The following is a 16,525-nucleotide window of genomic DNA, read 5'->3' on the forward strand; positions in this document are numbered from 1 at the left end:
AACTGTGAAAAGCACTGGGCTCCTTACAGAGAGCAATGGAACCCAGGGGTCAGGAGCACAGGTTCTGGACTCAGCCTGGCTTTTGCTCCTGACTCTGCCTTGTCCTATCTGTGTGACCTCAGGCATGTGACTCAGCCTCTCTGGCCATGGGTTGCTCCTCTGTAAAATAGGAATAATAGGACTTCCCCTCACAGGCAGCTGTGAGGTTCATGGGAGATGTGCCTACAAAGTAACGCCAGTGAGCACAACCCTTAGCCCTTCCTCCTGCTCTATCAGCCTGACTCGCAATTCCCAGTATTTGCACCTGTAGCTGCAGAATTAACAGCCCTCAGGAACACACTACTCGAGGAGTTAGGTCACAGCCGTGGGCAAACTACGGCCCGCGGGCCGGATCCAGCTGTTCTATCCGGTTCTCTTGCTCTCCCCTCCGCTCCTTTACTTTGAATTTATATTAGTTCACACAAACACTCCATCCATGCTTTTGTTCTGGCCCTCCGGTCCAGTTTAAGAACCCATTGTGGCCCTCGAGTCAAAAAGTTCGCCCACCCCTGAGTTAGGAGGTTGGTGTACAAACACCCTACCTTCTCCCTTGGTCCATGGGTGGGATCATTCTAAGGTGACTGTTTGGCACCATTTCCCCATCGTTCACCTGGTGTTGGCAGCTAGTTTAAGACCACAGCCACGGGCAGCCTTCTGTCCCTGGACCACGTTCCCAGTTCCCCCCTGGCAGCACCTGAGCATCCCACAAAACCACTTTCACTGGAATCCTTGTCTGGAGCTGTCTTCTGGGAGAGCCCATCTAGGATGAGCACTTCTCCCGCCATGAGCACTCAGTCAAGGTAGGTAATCACGTTCACTAACACAGGGCAGGCCTGGGGCTCCTTCCACCATCGCTCCTACTCCAGCCCTCCCCAGTAAAGACAACCCTCTGGCTCACACGGAGAAGCATCAGAAACCACTGCCGTCGCATCCACCTGCCCACGCTGCCAACCCAGCCCCGAGCAGCCTGCAGGAGACCCACTCCCCTCTCCCTGCGCCAGGGAAGGAAGGCCACGAGTCCATTGAAGGAGATGAGGACCTGCTGCCCCTCTCACAGTCCCTGAGGGCGTGGGGTCAGCTGTCAGGGCAACTCCTTCAAGAGTGGTGCTGTGCCATCTGTCCCTGTCCTTCGGTTTGTGTCCAGCCTGAGACACTTGCTCTGAGCTTCAGGGGGATGGAGGGAAGGAGAGGGGGGTGGATTAACCCTGCCCAGCTCCAGGAGACAGCTAAAAAAAGGCTCCATTGCCCTAGCTCAGTGGTCAGCAAACTGCGGCTCGCGAGCCACATGCGGCTCTTTGGCCCCTTGAGTGTGGCTCTTCCACAAAATACCACGGCCTAGGCGAGTCTATTTTGAAGAAGTGGCGTTAGAAGAAGTTTAAGTTTAAAAAATTTGGCTCTCAAAAGAAATTTCAATCGTTGTACTGTTGATATTTGGCTCTGTTGACTAATGAGTTGGCCGACCACTGCCCTAGCTGGTTTGGCTCAGTGGATAGAGCGACGGCCTGCTGACTGAAGGGTCTCAGGTTCGATTACAGGTTGTGGGCTCGATCCCCAGTAGGGGGCGTGCAGGAGGTGGCCGATCAGTGATTCTCTATCATCACTGATGTTTCTATCTCTCTCTCCCTCTCCCTTCCTCTCTGAAATCAATAAAAATATTTTTTAAACAAAGATTTCCCTTTAAAAAAAAAAAAGTCTCCATCTGCCAGGTATGGTTGATAACAGAGACTCCTCACATGGTTCCTGCCTTGGGCCCCTCCATCCATCCTGCATTGTTGGCTGACTGTGCCCAAAATGTCTATTCTTCAGTCTTGGGGGCTTGTACACACATGCTCATAGGATTAGCTGATCTGACTTAATACTACTTCTTAGGCCCGGAGCCTGTGGTGACTCCCTAAAGCTTGCTTATCAAAGCCCACTGCCTACAGCCAAGCTATTGCCCCCCAGAGTCCAGCCCCAGATAGCAGCTGCCTGGCAGGAGGGGTGGGGACTTAGGCAACAGAGCTCAAAAGCAGTTCTGTTTCATATATATATATATATATATATATATATATATATATATATATATACTGATTTTTTACAGATAGGAAGGGAGAGGGATAGAGAGTTAGAAACATTGATGAGAGAGAAACATCGATCAGTTGCCTCCTGCACACTCCCCACTGGGGATGTGCCTGCAACCAAAGTACATGCCCTTGACTGGAATCGAACCTGGGACCCTTGAGTCTGCAGGCCGACGCTCTATCCACCAAGCCAAACCAGTTAGGGCAGTTCTGTTTCTTTTAGCTGCGTGACTGTTACTTAACCTCTCAGGGCCTGTGCTTCCTCACTTGGAAAACTGGGAGGGTAAAATCTACCAACCCTGCAGAATTATGGTAAGAGTTAGAAACAATATCTGTAAAACATCCAGCAAGCAAGCACCAAATAAACAGAAACTGTAACATTATTATCCACTGACATGGTTTTTCCGCCTTACCCATCGTTATGCCTTTTTCTGCCTTGCTGCTTCCCACCACATCCCAAATCTAACTGTGGGGACTACATGAGTGGGGTCCCATCTCCTCACGCTAGTCTGAGAACGGACATCTGTATGTGTTTCCCAGAGCTGGCATAACAAATTGCCACCCACTGGGTGGCTTCAAACAACAGAAATGTACTGTCTCGTGGTTCTGGGGGCTGGAAGTCTGGAATCGAGGTGCTGGCAGGCCTGTGTCCTCTGAAGGTCTGGGATTTGCTAGCCACCGGGCACTGCACTTTCAATGAGTTACACCTTTCCATCCTCATCACAGTCCTATCAATGCGAAGGTTCTATTATCATGCCTGTTTAGAGATGAGGGAACTATGGCTCAGAAAGAATAATACAGTTAGAATGTGGTAGCATTTGGGTTTGGTGCAAGGCTCTCTGACTCCAAGCCCATTGTATAACCTTCATGCCATACTGCCTCAGAAATGATCCCTTCGCTCCTTCTGGAAGCCAGACCCTGCCCTTGCCCTTAGCCCATAGTTTAGCAGGCGTCCTCAAACTGCGGCCCGCGGGCCACATGCGGCCCGCCGAGGACATTTATCCGGCCCACCGGGTGCCGCTGCCTGTCCTGCTTAGCAGCCAACTCGTCCCGGGCCCGCAGTGCGCATAGGAATTTGCTCATAGTTTTTTTTTTTAAACTATAGTCCGGCCCTCCAACAGTCTGAGGGACAGTGAACTGGCCCCCCTGTGTAAAAAGTCTGAGGACCCCTGGAGAGAGTCCCAGACATACCCTCACATGGCCCTCCACAGGCTCCTATGAGAATGCCCCAGGGAACGATGCAACCAAGACCTGGGCAGAGCTGGCTCCTGAGGACTTTAGGCCCATAAAACCACAATGTCCCGCATCGGTGCCTGTAACAATCCATTACTGAGCAACTTGCGTGCCGGGCCCTGTGTGGTGCTCTGAGGGAACCCAGGATGGGTGGGCGGAGACCTGCCATCCTGAGAACATAAACTGAGCATTGAGAGAACCAGAAAGCCAGGCTGAAGCAAGAGGACCACCCGTGGGTTAAGCCCAGTGCTCAGGATTCCCAGTCCCGCCTGGCCAGGAGGTCAGGGAAGGCTGCGAGGGCACAGGGGCTCAAAGGAGCTCATCAATTCAATTCACCCACATTTATTAACATCTACCACGTGCAGAGCCCACACTACGACCCACAGGGGATTCAAGAGGAGGCAGCAACCAACCTCAGTGCATGAGAGCTGCAGCAGGGGACAGTAGTGCCTGGGACACGAAAGAGCCATTAATCCTCCCTGAGGTCATGAAGGGGCCAGGAGAGACAAAGTTATCAGAAATGGTCCCTCAGTTTCCCATTTGTAAGAGAATAATGCCTGTTACAGAGGGTTTTAGTGAGAAGCTGATTCATGTGAAACTTGTAAACAGGGCCCAACACATGGCAAGCATTCATAGTGTGCATGTGTTGTTGTTAGATCTGGAGTTTAAAAAATGGGAGAGTCCAGCCAGTGTGGCTCAGTGGTTGATCATTAACCTATGAACCAGGAGGTCACAGTTCGATTCCCAGTGAAGGCATGTGGCCAGTAGGGGGCGTGCAGGAGGCAGCTGACCAAAGAGTCTCTCTCATCATTGTTTCTATTTCTCTCTCCCTCTTCCTTCCTCTCCGAAATCAATATATATATATATAATTTTTTTTTTAAAAGATGAGAAGACGTCTGATGAGCAAAGAAGGGAAGCAGGTTCATGGAGTGAAGTCCTATGCAGCCAGGGTGGCACTGAGTGACGAGTGGAAAAGGCACGAGGCTGCAAAGAAAGTGGGAGCAGCTCCAGGTCACCCACTGGGTGTCTATTCTGCAGGCACAATGGATATGCACCTGAAGCTGTGCAGATTCATCCAGAAGCCACAGAGCACTTGATAGAAGGGGACTCAGAGACTGGAGCAGGAGCCTCACAGGGCAGGGGGTGCAGAGCCTGAGGGAAGGCAGCATTCAGGGTGGGGCTGGGCCGCCTGGGGAAGAAGCAGTGGCCACGGGCCTCAGTCTTCTCCAGTGACTAATGCTTCCTGCCATCCATCTCCACTCCTTAAATTAACATTTATGGCCAAAATCGCTCTCTCATAATTGATTAAAATCTCCTTTTGATGTTTGGCATTACTGGAGAGAAGTTGTTTTTTTATTCTTCATTATGTTTTTAATATAAATGTATTTTTTATTGAGAACTGCTGGGAAGGCCAGATGAGGCCAAGTTGGGAGGGAGGGTCATCTCTTTCCCTCATCCCCAGGCCTGCCACACAGTTTTGTGGCCACAGGCTCCTCCTGTTCCCAAAACACTCACAAGGTAGCCTTTTCAGGAACTCTCTAGAGAGACAAAGAAACTGGGTGCCAGAGCAAGCAAGGGTGCTGAGGATCAAAGGAAGCAAATCCACAGACAGCTGAAGCCCTTGAGGAGGTCCTCAGCCCAGGCCAGTGGGGCAGCCCGGGGGGGAGGGGAGGCAGGGGGGGAGCCACCCTGTACCAGGCCCTTTCCAGTGTGGGAGAATGGGGATCCTCGGGGACTGGCAGAGTGCCTGGCACAGTGGTGGGCTCAATAGATATTTGTGAGTGAATAAGAGAAGAAGGCAACAAGGATTGTGAGGAAGGACTTGGAGACACCTGTTGTCATGGGCAGGAAAAGTGTTCTGCTAGCCACAGGCCCCATGGGTGGAACTGGCCCCTCTGCCCTAAGCACTTCCCTAGCCCTAGTCCAACCAAGGGCATGTTCATTCCTGCTCATGCCCCACCCCCAGCTCCTCCAGGACAAGGAAAGCTGAGAGCAGCTGCCATCCTGCAAGTGAGAACGGCTAGGTGGGTCCTGACATAGCACAGCCACCATGACCCTGGGCACCCAGGACTCTTCCTCCAACCCCTCCTCCATGGAGTCAGCTCTGGGAACCAAGAACACAAAGGAGGTGCTGCTGATGGACCTCTGGAAACCACAGATGTCAAAACTGCTTGGAGGAGCTGCCAGCAGCCCCCCAAGATGAGGATTATGGGAAGGAAGCAAGGGATGTCCAGAAGTTAGGGGACCAGCTTCCAGGGCAGCCCATGGAGGTTTCTAACAGTGGAAGGGAAGGGACTGCCACTGGATGGAACGCTGGGGACCCATCAGGGAGGAGAAGAGAAAGGAGGATGGTTCTGGCAAAATAGTAGTATCTGGAACAGAGAACCGAACCAGGTATCAGAAAACCTGGTTAAAGACCCATCTCTACCGTTTATAGTCTCTCAGAACCTTCGTTCCTCCCACAGAAAAAGCATCCAACGCAAGACAGAAATAATGGCTAATGTTTGCTCACCATTTGATCTGATCTGTGCCAGGCATGCTCTATGTGCTCCACATTCATTAATTTATTTAACCCCTGCAGCAGGTGCACTTATTATCCCAATCTTACAAATGAGGAAACTGAGACAGAAGATAAGAAACATCCCCAAGGTCACAAAGCCAATAAAGAAACAAGCAGTTTGGCTCCTGCCCACTTCAGAGGGTCAATATGAATGAAGCCTGAATGTCACATGGACGCGGGACCAAGGATACTAATGTGTAATCCTGACCAAGGGCTGTGTGGGGAACCATGAAGGTTAATGTTATGTACGGACTTGGCTGGGTCACAGTGCCCAGATATTTGATCAAACATTATTCAGCTGTTTCTATAAGATGTTTTTGGATGTGATTTACATGTAAATCTGTGGACTTTGAAAAAAGCAGATTGCCTTCCATAATGTGGGTGGGCCTCATCCAATCAATTGAAGGCCTGAATAGAATCCAAAACTGACCTCCTGGAGCAAGAGGGAATTCTGCCAGCAGACAGCCCTCAGACTTACAGGGCAACATCAGCTCTTCCTGAGTCTCCAGTCTGATGGCCCACTCTGAAGCCTTGACTTGCCAGCCTTCATAAGTGTATTCTTTAAAATCAATTAGTCAATCTCTCTCTCTCTCTCTCACACACACACACACACACACACACACACACACACACACGCACACGCACACACACACACACACACCCTGTTGGTTCTTGTTTCTCTAAAAGAATGAAATACAGCTCTGGTAGAGCTGCCACAGCCTGGAGGAAGGGATGCCCAGAGGGGCCACCTTCTCCTAGTTCTCACACAGTTCTCCAGCAGAGGCCCTGTGTGCGGACCTGCAGAGATGATAAGGGTCATCCCAGAGTTTGCCATCACTATCTATGCCAGGGGTGAGGAATGTCTGGCCCTCGAAATCATTTGGTCAGGCCCTGCCAAGGCATCAAGAGTGAGTTAATTAAATGGCTGACCAAATATAGCATGCTAATTTTTAAGTTGATAATTTTATATGACCTACAAATGATGTTATAAATATCCAAATGGCCCTTGGCAGGAAAAAGGTTCCCCACCCCTGATCTATGCCCACCACCCTGTCCCCTGGCCCCGAGGCCTCCACAAAAGTCCCTGCTCCAGTCTCTGCACTGCCCCCACCCAGTGCTCCCACCACCAGGAGCCCCTTGCACAGGCCAGGTGGCCTCCTGTCACACTTCCCACCGTCCACCTTTGCTCCTGCTAGTCCTGATGCCATGAGTGACTTCTCTGCCACCCCGCCAAGCTTGATAAACAATTGGTGTTCTTGGAGGAAGAGCTTCTTTTTGTCTTTTCTAAACTTTTGCTTATACCTTGACTGAAACAAGATAAAAATGTCAGCCTCCACCTGTACCTACAGGTTCATGTGAAACAACAGGGTGTGCAGTCTGATGCATGGTAGTTCTCTTCTACATTTTCAAAGCCATCCCGGTCAAATGGTGCATCAAGAATACTGAGCCCTACAACACCCAGCACTGCCCTTGGGTAGTACTGGAAGTTAAAAACAAGGTCAAGTCTAGCTCCCCACCCCATGGGAGCTCAGGGGTAAAAGACTAAGGAAACATGTTTCAGAGTAACAAGTCAAATCCTGATATCCCACCACTAGTACAAGCAGTGTCCCTAACAAAGATATTTTTATGTTCCACTCCAGTAGCTGACCTCATTTCCTTGGGTTTTTTCATAGAATTTCAAAGCTAGAGAGAACCTTATCTGATACAACTATATTCCAGAATAATAAACAAAACTGAATCATTTACTAAAATGTATTGTAGTGATATTGGACTTTCTGTATGTGTTGGGGAAGAAGGAAAGAAGGAGGGATATGTTGTCCCATGACCAAAGATAACTGTACCAGTGCAGTCGACAATTCCATCATCTCTTCCTAAATGCCCCTGTAACTCCTATCCCCAAGCTCTCCACCAAACTACAAACCTCCCGCTTCCACCTTCCCCACCTATGAAGGATGAGCTCATCTCCCATATTACTAAATCTGTCCCACTCCATCCTACTTAGCTCAGATCCTTCTCCAAGTCTTCCTCTTCCTCGGGCTCACGTTATGAAAAGAACACTCAAAGACCCTTCATAATGTGACTTCAGCCCCAACTTTGCAACCTCAGCTCCACAAATTCTAGTCCACAAGACCATTCGCCATGCACTCTCTGTGCTTTATGCTTTCCAGTGCCTGCACCTTAGCCCATCTCATTAATCATTACTCAGTAATCCTCTCCTCCAACCTCCATCTCCTCTGGTCTCACCCATCCTTGAGAGCCTGGGTCAGATGCCACCTGCTCCAGAAAGCCTCTATCCACCCAAATGTAACCTCTCTCCCTCTCCTTATCCCATTCCTACTCCCCCTCCACACACACCCTCCCTCTCTCTCCTGCAAACTCCATGGGTACTTACATGGCCAGGTATTATAGTGATGAATGTACTTCTCAATGACCCCAGACTACAGGGGACAAAAGTAGGTCCTGGCTGCACCCACAGCTTTCAGCACTGTGCCCTTTTCACTAAATGCCAGTTGCTTGTATAACAAAGAGAGACAAGAAATGGAAGAATGAAGGGAAAGGTGTTGAACCACAGAACTACAGGCTGAGTCTGGATGGGGACCTCAGAAGATGCCTAACCCAGAGAGGGAAGGTGTAAGGATGGGTAGAACTCTACCAGGCCTTCCAGCTCAGAGCCAAATGCCTCATGACTTAGGCCTGTGTCTGTCCCACTCAGTGTGCAGAGGTGTCGGCCTGGGCTCCTTCCACAGCATGGACCATGCCCAGGAGGAGAAAGAACCTGAATCTCATCCACTAGTCAGGGCTCCCCACAGCAGGGAAGGCCCAGATCCTAAACACCCCTCCCTGATTCTCAGGCTCAGGCGCCATCTGCTGGCCAAGGTCAGCACCGCACCTGGACCGGTAGCCCCAAGGGCAGTCAGGGGACCAAGCCTGAGGCCATCCCCAACCCACTCCAGACCCAGGTCACTTTTGAGGCTGCAGAAACAACCCCACCTCCTAGAGTTTGGGCTCCTGATTGCTTCCCAGAACCCGTCCTTCCAAACATAAGCCTAACATTCAAAAGAAAAAGAAAAAAGTAAGATTCTTTATGGTAACACTAGCTGAGAAACTTCTAAGACACACACACGCAAACACATAGAAAACTGATTTCCAAAAGGATTTCTGCCGAACAGTTTTGTTACACAGAAGACCGAGCATTGGCCTGTGTATCAGAAGATCTGAGATCTTGTTATGGTTCCTGCCTCCCAGCCGCACCCTTCCTGACCACACCAATCCTTGTGCCAGGATGGTATTCCCTCACTTGCCCTCACCTCTACACTGCTGGCACTGGCTGCAGCCCAGGGACTTGGACTGATCCAGAACCGACTCTAAATCATGCAACCTCAATCTCACCCACCTACCCCCCCCCCCCCACTCCCAAGTCTGGACACCTCTCAGGGCCAGCCCTATCCGCCTTGGACAGGGATTGGTCTGAGAGCACTACTGACCCTTTAAGGTTGCTGCTAATGGGAGGGTCCCCAAGAGGCATAGCTGTGACCAACCAGCCCAGGCTGGAACATACCAGCCTAGAGCCATGGCCCTTCTTTCCAGTCTGAGATCTAGGGATGCTACACTGTCTTTGAGTTCCAGGTAACCTCAAAGCCCATCCAAGGACTCCAGATCAGCTTCCATTAACCATGCTCCTGAAACCAGGGAGGAAATGGACCTTCCCACTGAGGGTCCCAGGGCAGTCATGGAGCCCAGGGTCAGTGGGGCCGCTCAAACATCTTCCCGGGGGGAGAGCTGCTCCCTGAGAAGTGTCACAGGAGGGGCTGAGGAGGAGGGAAGTGCAAAGTGAGTGACTTTCCCCGCCCTCCACCCCCACACCCACCTACCCTGCTCCCCGCACAGCCCCTTTCCCCTCCCTCCGCCCACAGACTGAGAAAGTGTGTCACAGGGAACAAATGCCATCTTCCCGGGTGGGAGGAGGAGGAGGAATGGGAGGGAAGGCTTTGATTGTGTGCCTGTGGGGGCCGGGGTAAGAAACCAGAGGTTTCTGAGCTTCCCAGCTGTGAGGGACACCCCCACAGAACCGTGACCGACTGTCATCAGCTGCCCTTTCTCAGAGGGCTCAAAACAACCCATGTGGCAGAGCCACAGGCCACCACACTCAAGACGACTTGACCAGGTGGCCTGCAGAAGAGGCCCTTAAGATGCAGGTGACATCTTCCAACCCCAAACATCCTTTGGTCGGCTGGGTGGGTCCACCATGACTGCTGACACCCCAAACTTCTCATCTCGCTCCAACATGACTTAGAGAGAGTCACTGACCTGCTCTAGCCTCCCTCCTGTCCCTCATTCGTCCATTGGTTTATTAAACAAACACTAGCACCTACTATACACCAGATACTGTTCTGGTGCTGTAGGTACAGGGTAAAGGACCATCAGGGTCTTTATCCACAGACAAGTCAACCTCCAAGGGTTAATCTGCTAGCTTTCCTCCCTCGCAGCCACCCGCACTGAGCTGCCACATGCCAGCAATGATGCTCTTCACACTGTTATTACAGTGATTTATTTAGTTTTAATTTGGGGGTGAATCTCGTACTATAGGAAGCAGGAAGCCAAGAGTCTTTGCAAGAAGCAAAGCCATGCATGAGCCTCCACAGTGCCAATCCTGTCCTCTCTACCTGGGGTCCCTCCATCCTAACCCTGCTCCTCCCAGCCTGCAGCCTGCTCCTGACTCCAGCCCTAAATTGGGTTTCACCTTCGCTCAATCTCCCCCATGTTCCTCAGTGGGAAAGAAATCCAAAAGGTTTCTATGCTCCCCCTCCTGTGTGATCCAGGCCCTCTCTAGGCCAGTGGGACATCTTTGGCTGGATGCTGGGCATCCGATACCAGCTCTACATTCAGGGACAAATAGCCAGGCCAGCTCCATGCAGACCAAAGAAATGGAACAGTTGGTCTTTATGAAGCCTCTGCCCCGACTCTCCATCCCGAGTAGCCTGAGGAAGCTGTCCCTCATTCGTCCAATGGTTCATTAAACTAACACTGGCACCCACTCTACACCAGATACTGTTCTGCAGATACAGAGTAAAAGGACCATAAGAATCTCCTCCCCAAAGACTTTAGTGCCTGCAGTGGAACCTCCTAGATATAACTAACCAAGCCACAAGGTGCATGAGTAGAGGAAGCAAAGTTGTGCAGAGATCACAGACGATTTCACAGGAAAGCTGGGCTTTGATCAGGATACTCAGCACTGTGCTGGCATTTGGCAGATGGGAGGATAGATGGATGAACTGTCTAGAAACACAAGCACTCCCTGGACAGGGAGAGGATGGGGTAAGACATTGCAGGCAGACAGAAGACCATGCATAGGCACTGAGGGCTAAGGGTACACGGTAGGTCTGAGTAATAACTAGCATTTGTCGAGCACTTGCTCCAGGTCAGGGATGGCACTAAAGCACTTTCTGTTCATTACCACGTCTAATCCTCACAACAACCCTATGAGGAGAACACACTCTCCCATCTTGCAGATGAGGGAAGTGAGGAGCCAGATAAATAATTTGTGCATGGTCCACACTCCTGGCTCTAGAGCCCAAACTCTAAAGCCACTGTGCCTGACCCAGACATAGTCATGAAATGGATGGGCAAGTTGAAAGTGGATGGGGTGGACCTGGCAAATGGGAGGCATCAAAGGCTGTAAACTCATCTCAGGAAAGGTATTAGTTGCTCGGGGCTTGACTTTAAGATTATTTTGCTCAGAAAAAAAATTCTAGAAGACCCAAAGGATTCTCTATCAAAGAGGAGAATTGCAAATAGAATAATAGGTGAGGGCGGAGAGGAAGTTTTTTTTAGTAGAGATACCTGAGGTACCCTACACAATTTGTAGGGCTGGGCCTAACCCACAGCTCAGCAACCTGCAGACAGCTGCTCAAGCCCCTCCCTGTCCCCAGAAGCAAGACGACCAGAACAGGCCAGCGAGGGCCCATGCCACTGTGCCCAGTTCAGGGTCCACACATCCTGCAGATCACGAGCATGAGTCCAAAGGAATGTGATCTGGGCTGTGGACAGAGGGACCCTTTGCCCCTTTCTCTGTTGCTCTAAGCATCAGAATAAAGATCAGAAAAGTGAGGTTGGAGGAGGCAGGTTCTTCCTTAGGAGGAAGAACGTTTATAGTTAGAGATGACTAACAAAAGAAGAGACCACCGAGGGCAGCAGATGAGAGGATGAGCTTCCCGTCACTGGAGGTAATCAAGCAGAGGCTGATGGCTGCCTGCCAGAGATGTTCTGGGAAAGCCAATGCACCGAATGATTTGGACAGCCCACTGACAGGATCATAGAGCAGTATGCTGGCATCACGTATTAAAGTGCCCTTGGATATTTTACCTTAGCACCTAAATCTCCATCCCTCATCTGCAAAATTGAGTTAATGGCAGTACCTACCTCATATGTTTGCGTGAGAATTAAGTGAGATAGTGCATGGAACGAACACAGCACAGGTGTCGGCACATGAGAAACCCTCAATAGATTATAGATATTATTAGGTTAAACCAATCATATTAGGTTGCAGTAGAATATCACTTATTTCATATGGTCCAACTAGTATTTTTACTGAGAAACACTGGTTCCTTCTAACCTCTTTGATCTGAGCACTGAAAGCTGCGTGAAGTGTGGTTCTGCACTAGTAGTGGGTCCTCAGCACCGGACAGCGAGAATCTGCCAGGGCCTTTTCAAAAGCATACCGTCCCAGGGCCCAGCCCTCCTGGCAGAGGCGGGTACCTCCTTGCCCAGGTCCTCACGGATGACCTGGCTGACCTCTTGCATGCTGCTCTTCGGGGCCTGGCTGTGCAGCACCTTCAGTGTGCTGGTGTACTCCTGAGGCAGCAGGTAGTCCAAGGCTGCCAGGTGCTGGCCCACCTTGATGAAGGTGCCCCTGTTGGCACAGCAGAGCTCACAGAGACGCCGGGCAGAACGGAGGTGCACCTGCAGGGAGACAGGCCAAGACCAGAGAGGTGTGAGTGCACCCTGTCCAGTGGGCATTGACCCTCTGTCCCTCTGCTTGGGAATCCTGATTTATCCTCAGAACACACACACACACACACACACACACACACACACACACACACACACACCTTCATCACCTCTTCTCTCAGTGTTCTCCTTCAGTCATGGTACCCAGAGCAGTCAATTGCAACCTCATACCAATGCTGGCCTTCTCATATGATCGGATGCTTCCGATCTCCTTTCCATCAAACTTACCTGGTCTGGACCCCACTCCCTCAGAAATGAGTGTTTGTTCAAGGCTTTTAACCAAATCTCATCTACTAATGATTCATTCAAGGGTACATCACCACCCAACCCTCAGACATATTAATATTACTATCTGTATGGAGACCTATAATTTATAAAACATAGTCATATACATTATTTCATTTCATTCTTACAGCAGCTCAGGGAGGCAGGTATTGGTATCTTTAAAGATAGGAAACTCAGATGGTTTGCTTATCAAGAAGTAGCTAATAAAATTTTTAAGTCTAGAAAACACTCCAAACCTAGAGCTCTTTCAACTCAGCAAACTTTTGCAGTGATCTCATATTAACTGGAGCAAAAAGTTTCCTGGCACATGAAGCAGGCTGCTGGGCAGGTTGTCTAGGACAGGGCAGCCTTAACTTGCGACCTGATGCCCACCTGTCCTTCCAGAGCTGGGAGGTGGGTACCATGGTGTGCATCCCCAGTCATCACCCAGCTCAGCTGAGGGTCTGGGAGCTCTGAGGGCCCTGCCTTCCTGGAGCTACAGCTTCTAAGGTAGGGTGGGCCCATGAGCACACACAGAAGGCAAGGGAGTCCCGTGCCCTGTGGGAACCCTGTACCTCTTCTGCCCATGAAGTCAACCAAGAGAGGGTGACCATCTATGATGGACTCACCCTCTCTTAAGTACTATGAAAGATGCTGACATAATTAAGTACATATTGGAGGCAATGAACCACATGAAGAGTTAAATAACAGTGGGCAGCAAACATGGAAGAAATGTTGAAAAATCCCATATAATTAGTTGCCAAGTAAACCATACAGAAAACTATTACTTTAGAAATTAAGAAGAGAATACTATAGCCCTGAACATCCTCATCCCAGGAGCCAGGAAGCCTATCTGCTCCCTCCCACCACAGCAGATCAGATGCCACAGACTCCAGGCAGGGGCAGGACATCCTTAGGCCCTGAGGGACCCACACTGCTGGCTCTGCTGGACACCTCTGCCTCCCACCCCAATGTACTCTCAGGGAATCCTGTGCACATGACTCCATTCCCCTGGGTGGACTCCTCCAGCCTTGATGTGGATACTAATCCAAGCTGGGCCATGGAGGAGCTTCTTTCCCAGACAGGAGATTATAGGGAGAAGGGAATTAATACTAAGGATGGAGAGCACACTCTAAACTAGATGAATTAAAAGATTGTGAGGGATGGACAGATTCTCTCTTTTTATATGTATATTTTTATTGACTTCTTAGACACAGAGGAAGAGAGCGGGAGAGAGAAAGAAAGATGGATGTGAGCGTAAAATATCGATAGGCTGCCTCCTGCACACCCCCTCCTGGGGATCAAGTTGGCAACCTGGGCATGTGCCCTGACCAGGAATCGAACCAGCAACCTTTTGGCATGGTACAATGCCCAACCAACTGAGCCACACTGGCCGGGCCTCTTTTTTAAGAATTTGGAACAGGCCCGGACAGTGTGGCTCAGTGGTTGAGCACCTGCCCTGCCCTGGTTGCGGTTGATCCCCAGTAGAGGGCATGCAAGAGGCAATCAATGAATGATTCTCTATCATCATTGATGTTTCTATCTCTCTCTCCCTCTCCCTTTCTCTCTCTGGAATCAATAAAAACACATTTAAAAAATTTGGAACATACTAGTAAGGTCAGTATTACTATGGCTGGCCAAGGCCATACTCAAACCCTTATTCTAAGGAAGCAAGAAAGAAAGTTAATACAGTCAAACATGGTACTGGGCACATCCTCACAACACAAGGGTCCAGGCTATTATAAACAAACTAGAGGCCTGGTGCACCAGTGGGGTCCCTCGGCCTGGCCTGCAGGATCAGGCCAAAACTGGCTCTCCAACATCCCCCAAGGGGTCCTAGATTGCAAGAGGGTGCTGGCCAGGCCGAGGGACCCCACCAGTGCACAATCAGGCCAGGAAGGGATGCGGGAGGTTGGCCAGCTGGGGAGGGACTGTGGGAAGGCTCCAGGGCGTGTCCAGCCCATCTCACTCAGTCCCAATCAGCCAGACCCCAGCAGCAAGCTAACCTACAGGTCGGAGCATCTGGCCCCTGGTGGTCAGTGCACATCATAGCGACTGGTCGACCAGTTGACTGTCTGCCCTCTGGTGGCCAGTGCACGTCATAGAGACTGGTCAACTGATCAACTGTCTGCCCCCTGGGGGTCAGTACACATCATAGTGAGCGGTTGAGTGGCCTTGGCATATCATTAGCATATTACGCTTTGATTGGTTGAGATGAACAGACGACCAGTTGACCCAACACTTAGCATATTAGGCTTTTATTATATAGGATGACTTTTTGCAGCTCAAGTAATTGTCCCCCAATTCCAACCCAGCGGAGAAGAGGTCACATTATTCAACAGAAGAATATGAGGTGGCCAGAAAGGCATCCACAACCCATTAATTCTAAAGCAAGGTATGACCAGAACCCAGGTCCAGCCAGATGCTCCGGTGAGGCTGCCCTGGCACCCAGCAGCCACCCCCCACCCTAAGGAGGCCCACTCAGCCCCCACTCAAAGCTGTTCCAGGGTCAATGCCAAATGGAAGCAGAGGATTGGAAAATAGGGTAAGGACACACACCCCTGTTGCCTCCCCTTGCAGTAAAGACATCAACCATTGTGCACTCACTGGGACTTCAGCAGGCTGAGTGCTGTGCCCTCTACCACAGAGGAGACCCGACAGACACATGGCAGTGGGATCCATTGCGAGACCTCATGGATGGAAGGCCCAAAAGGGCTGGAATCAGAGGAAAGGCTTGGCTCCGGGGAGGGAAAGCAGGGTACGTGCCAATCATGAACAGATGCCTCTCAGCTCCAAATCCACCCTCTTTGCCCTGAACTGTAACACTGGAGCAGGACCCTGTGTCATTTCTCCTGTCAAATGGTAGTTTTTGGGCTTTGTCAACAGGGGCTCTGGAGGGACAGTGGAGGCCACAACAGAGCACGAGTCTCCCTTGCTGGTCCCAATGTGCCATCTTCAGCACAACAGCCAGCAGGTCAGTTGCTTGGGAGTGCCCACTTCAGTGGCCCTCACAGACCAGCCATCCCCAATAAATTTCTCCTCCACCTTGTGGGCTCCTCCCATGGACCAGCTCAGACCCACACCCTCCAGCGAGTGTTCTGACTACCCAGCAGGCCTTTCCTGCACATAAGCTCCAGCCAATTTCTCTGCCACCAGGCAGGCTGCCCCCATGGGCCACGCCTTCCACCACATCTCCTCACCACCCAGGCAGCTCAGCCTTGCAGGTGGGAAGCCCTGGGCTGAGTCTTCAGTTTTATCCTGGTTCACTACCCTTGACCCTAGAGGGAGCAGCTGCTCTGTGCATTTGCTACTTCTGTACCCTTAGAATCTTCTTTTACTCCTTTTAGGAGTAAATTACCTT

General features: G+C 50.7%; 1 protein-coding gene across 4 annotated transcripts in view; it reads right to left on the reverse strand.

Annotated features, from left to right (window-relative positions):
- The window catches only part of ADCK1 (aarF domain containing kinase 1), a 121,474-nt gene that overhangs the window by 66,632 nt on the left and 38,317 nt on the right, over window positions 1-16,525 (reverse strand). For 3 of the 4 annotated variants that reach the window (XM_080672315.1, XM_080672314.1, XM_080672316.1), the window contains exon 4: window positions 12,649-12,852. In XM_080672315.1, the coding sequence (XP_080528441.1) occupies window positions 12,649-12,852 (204 nt within the window). The remainder of the gene's footprint in view (window positions 1-12,648; window positions 12,853-16,525) is intronic. The other variant, XM_080672317.1, reaches the window with a different exon arrangement.

This window comes from Plecotus auritus, assembly GCF_963455305.1.
Source record: "Plecotus auritus genome assembly, chromosome: 1".
Taxonomy (NCBI): domain Eukaryota; kingdom Metazoa; phylum Chordata; class Mammalia; order Chiroptera; family Vespertilionidae; genus Plecotus; species Plecotus auritus.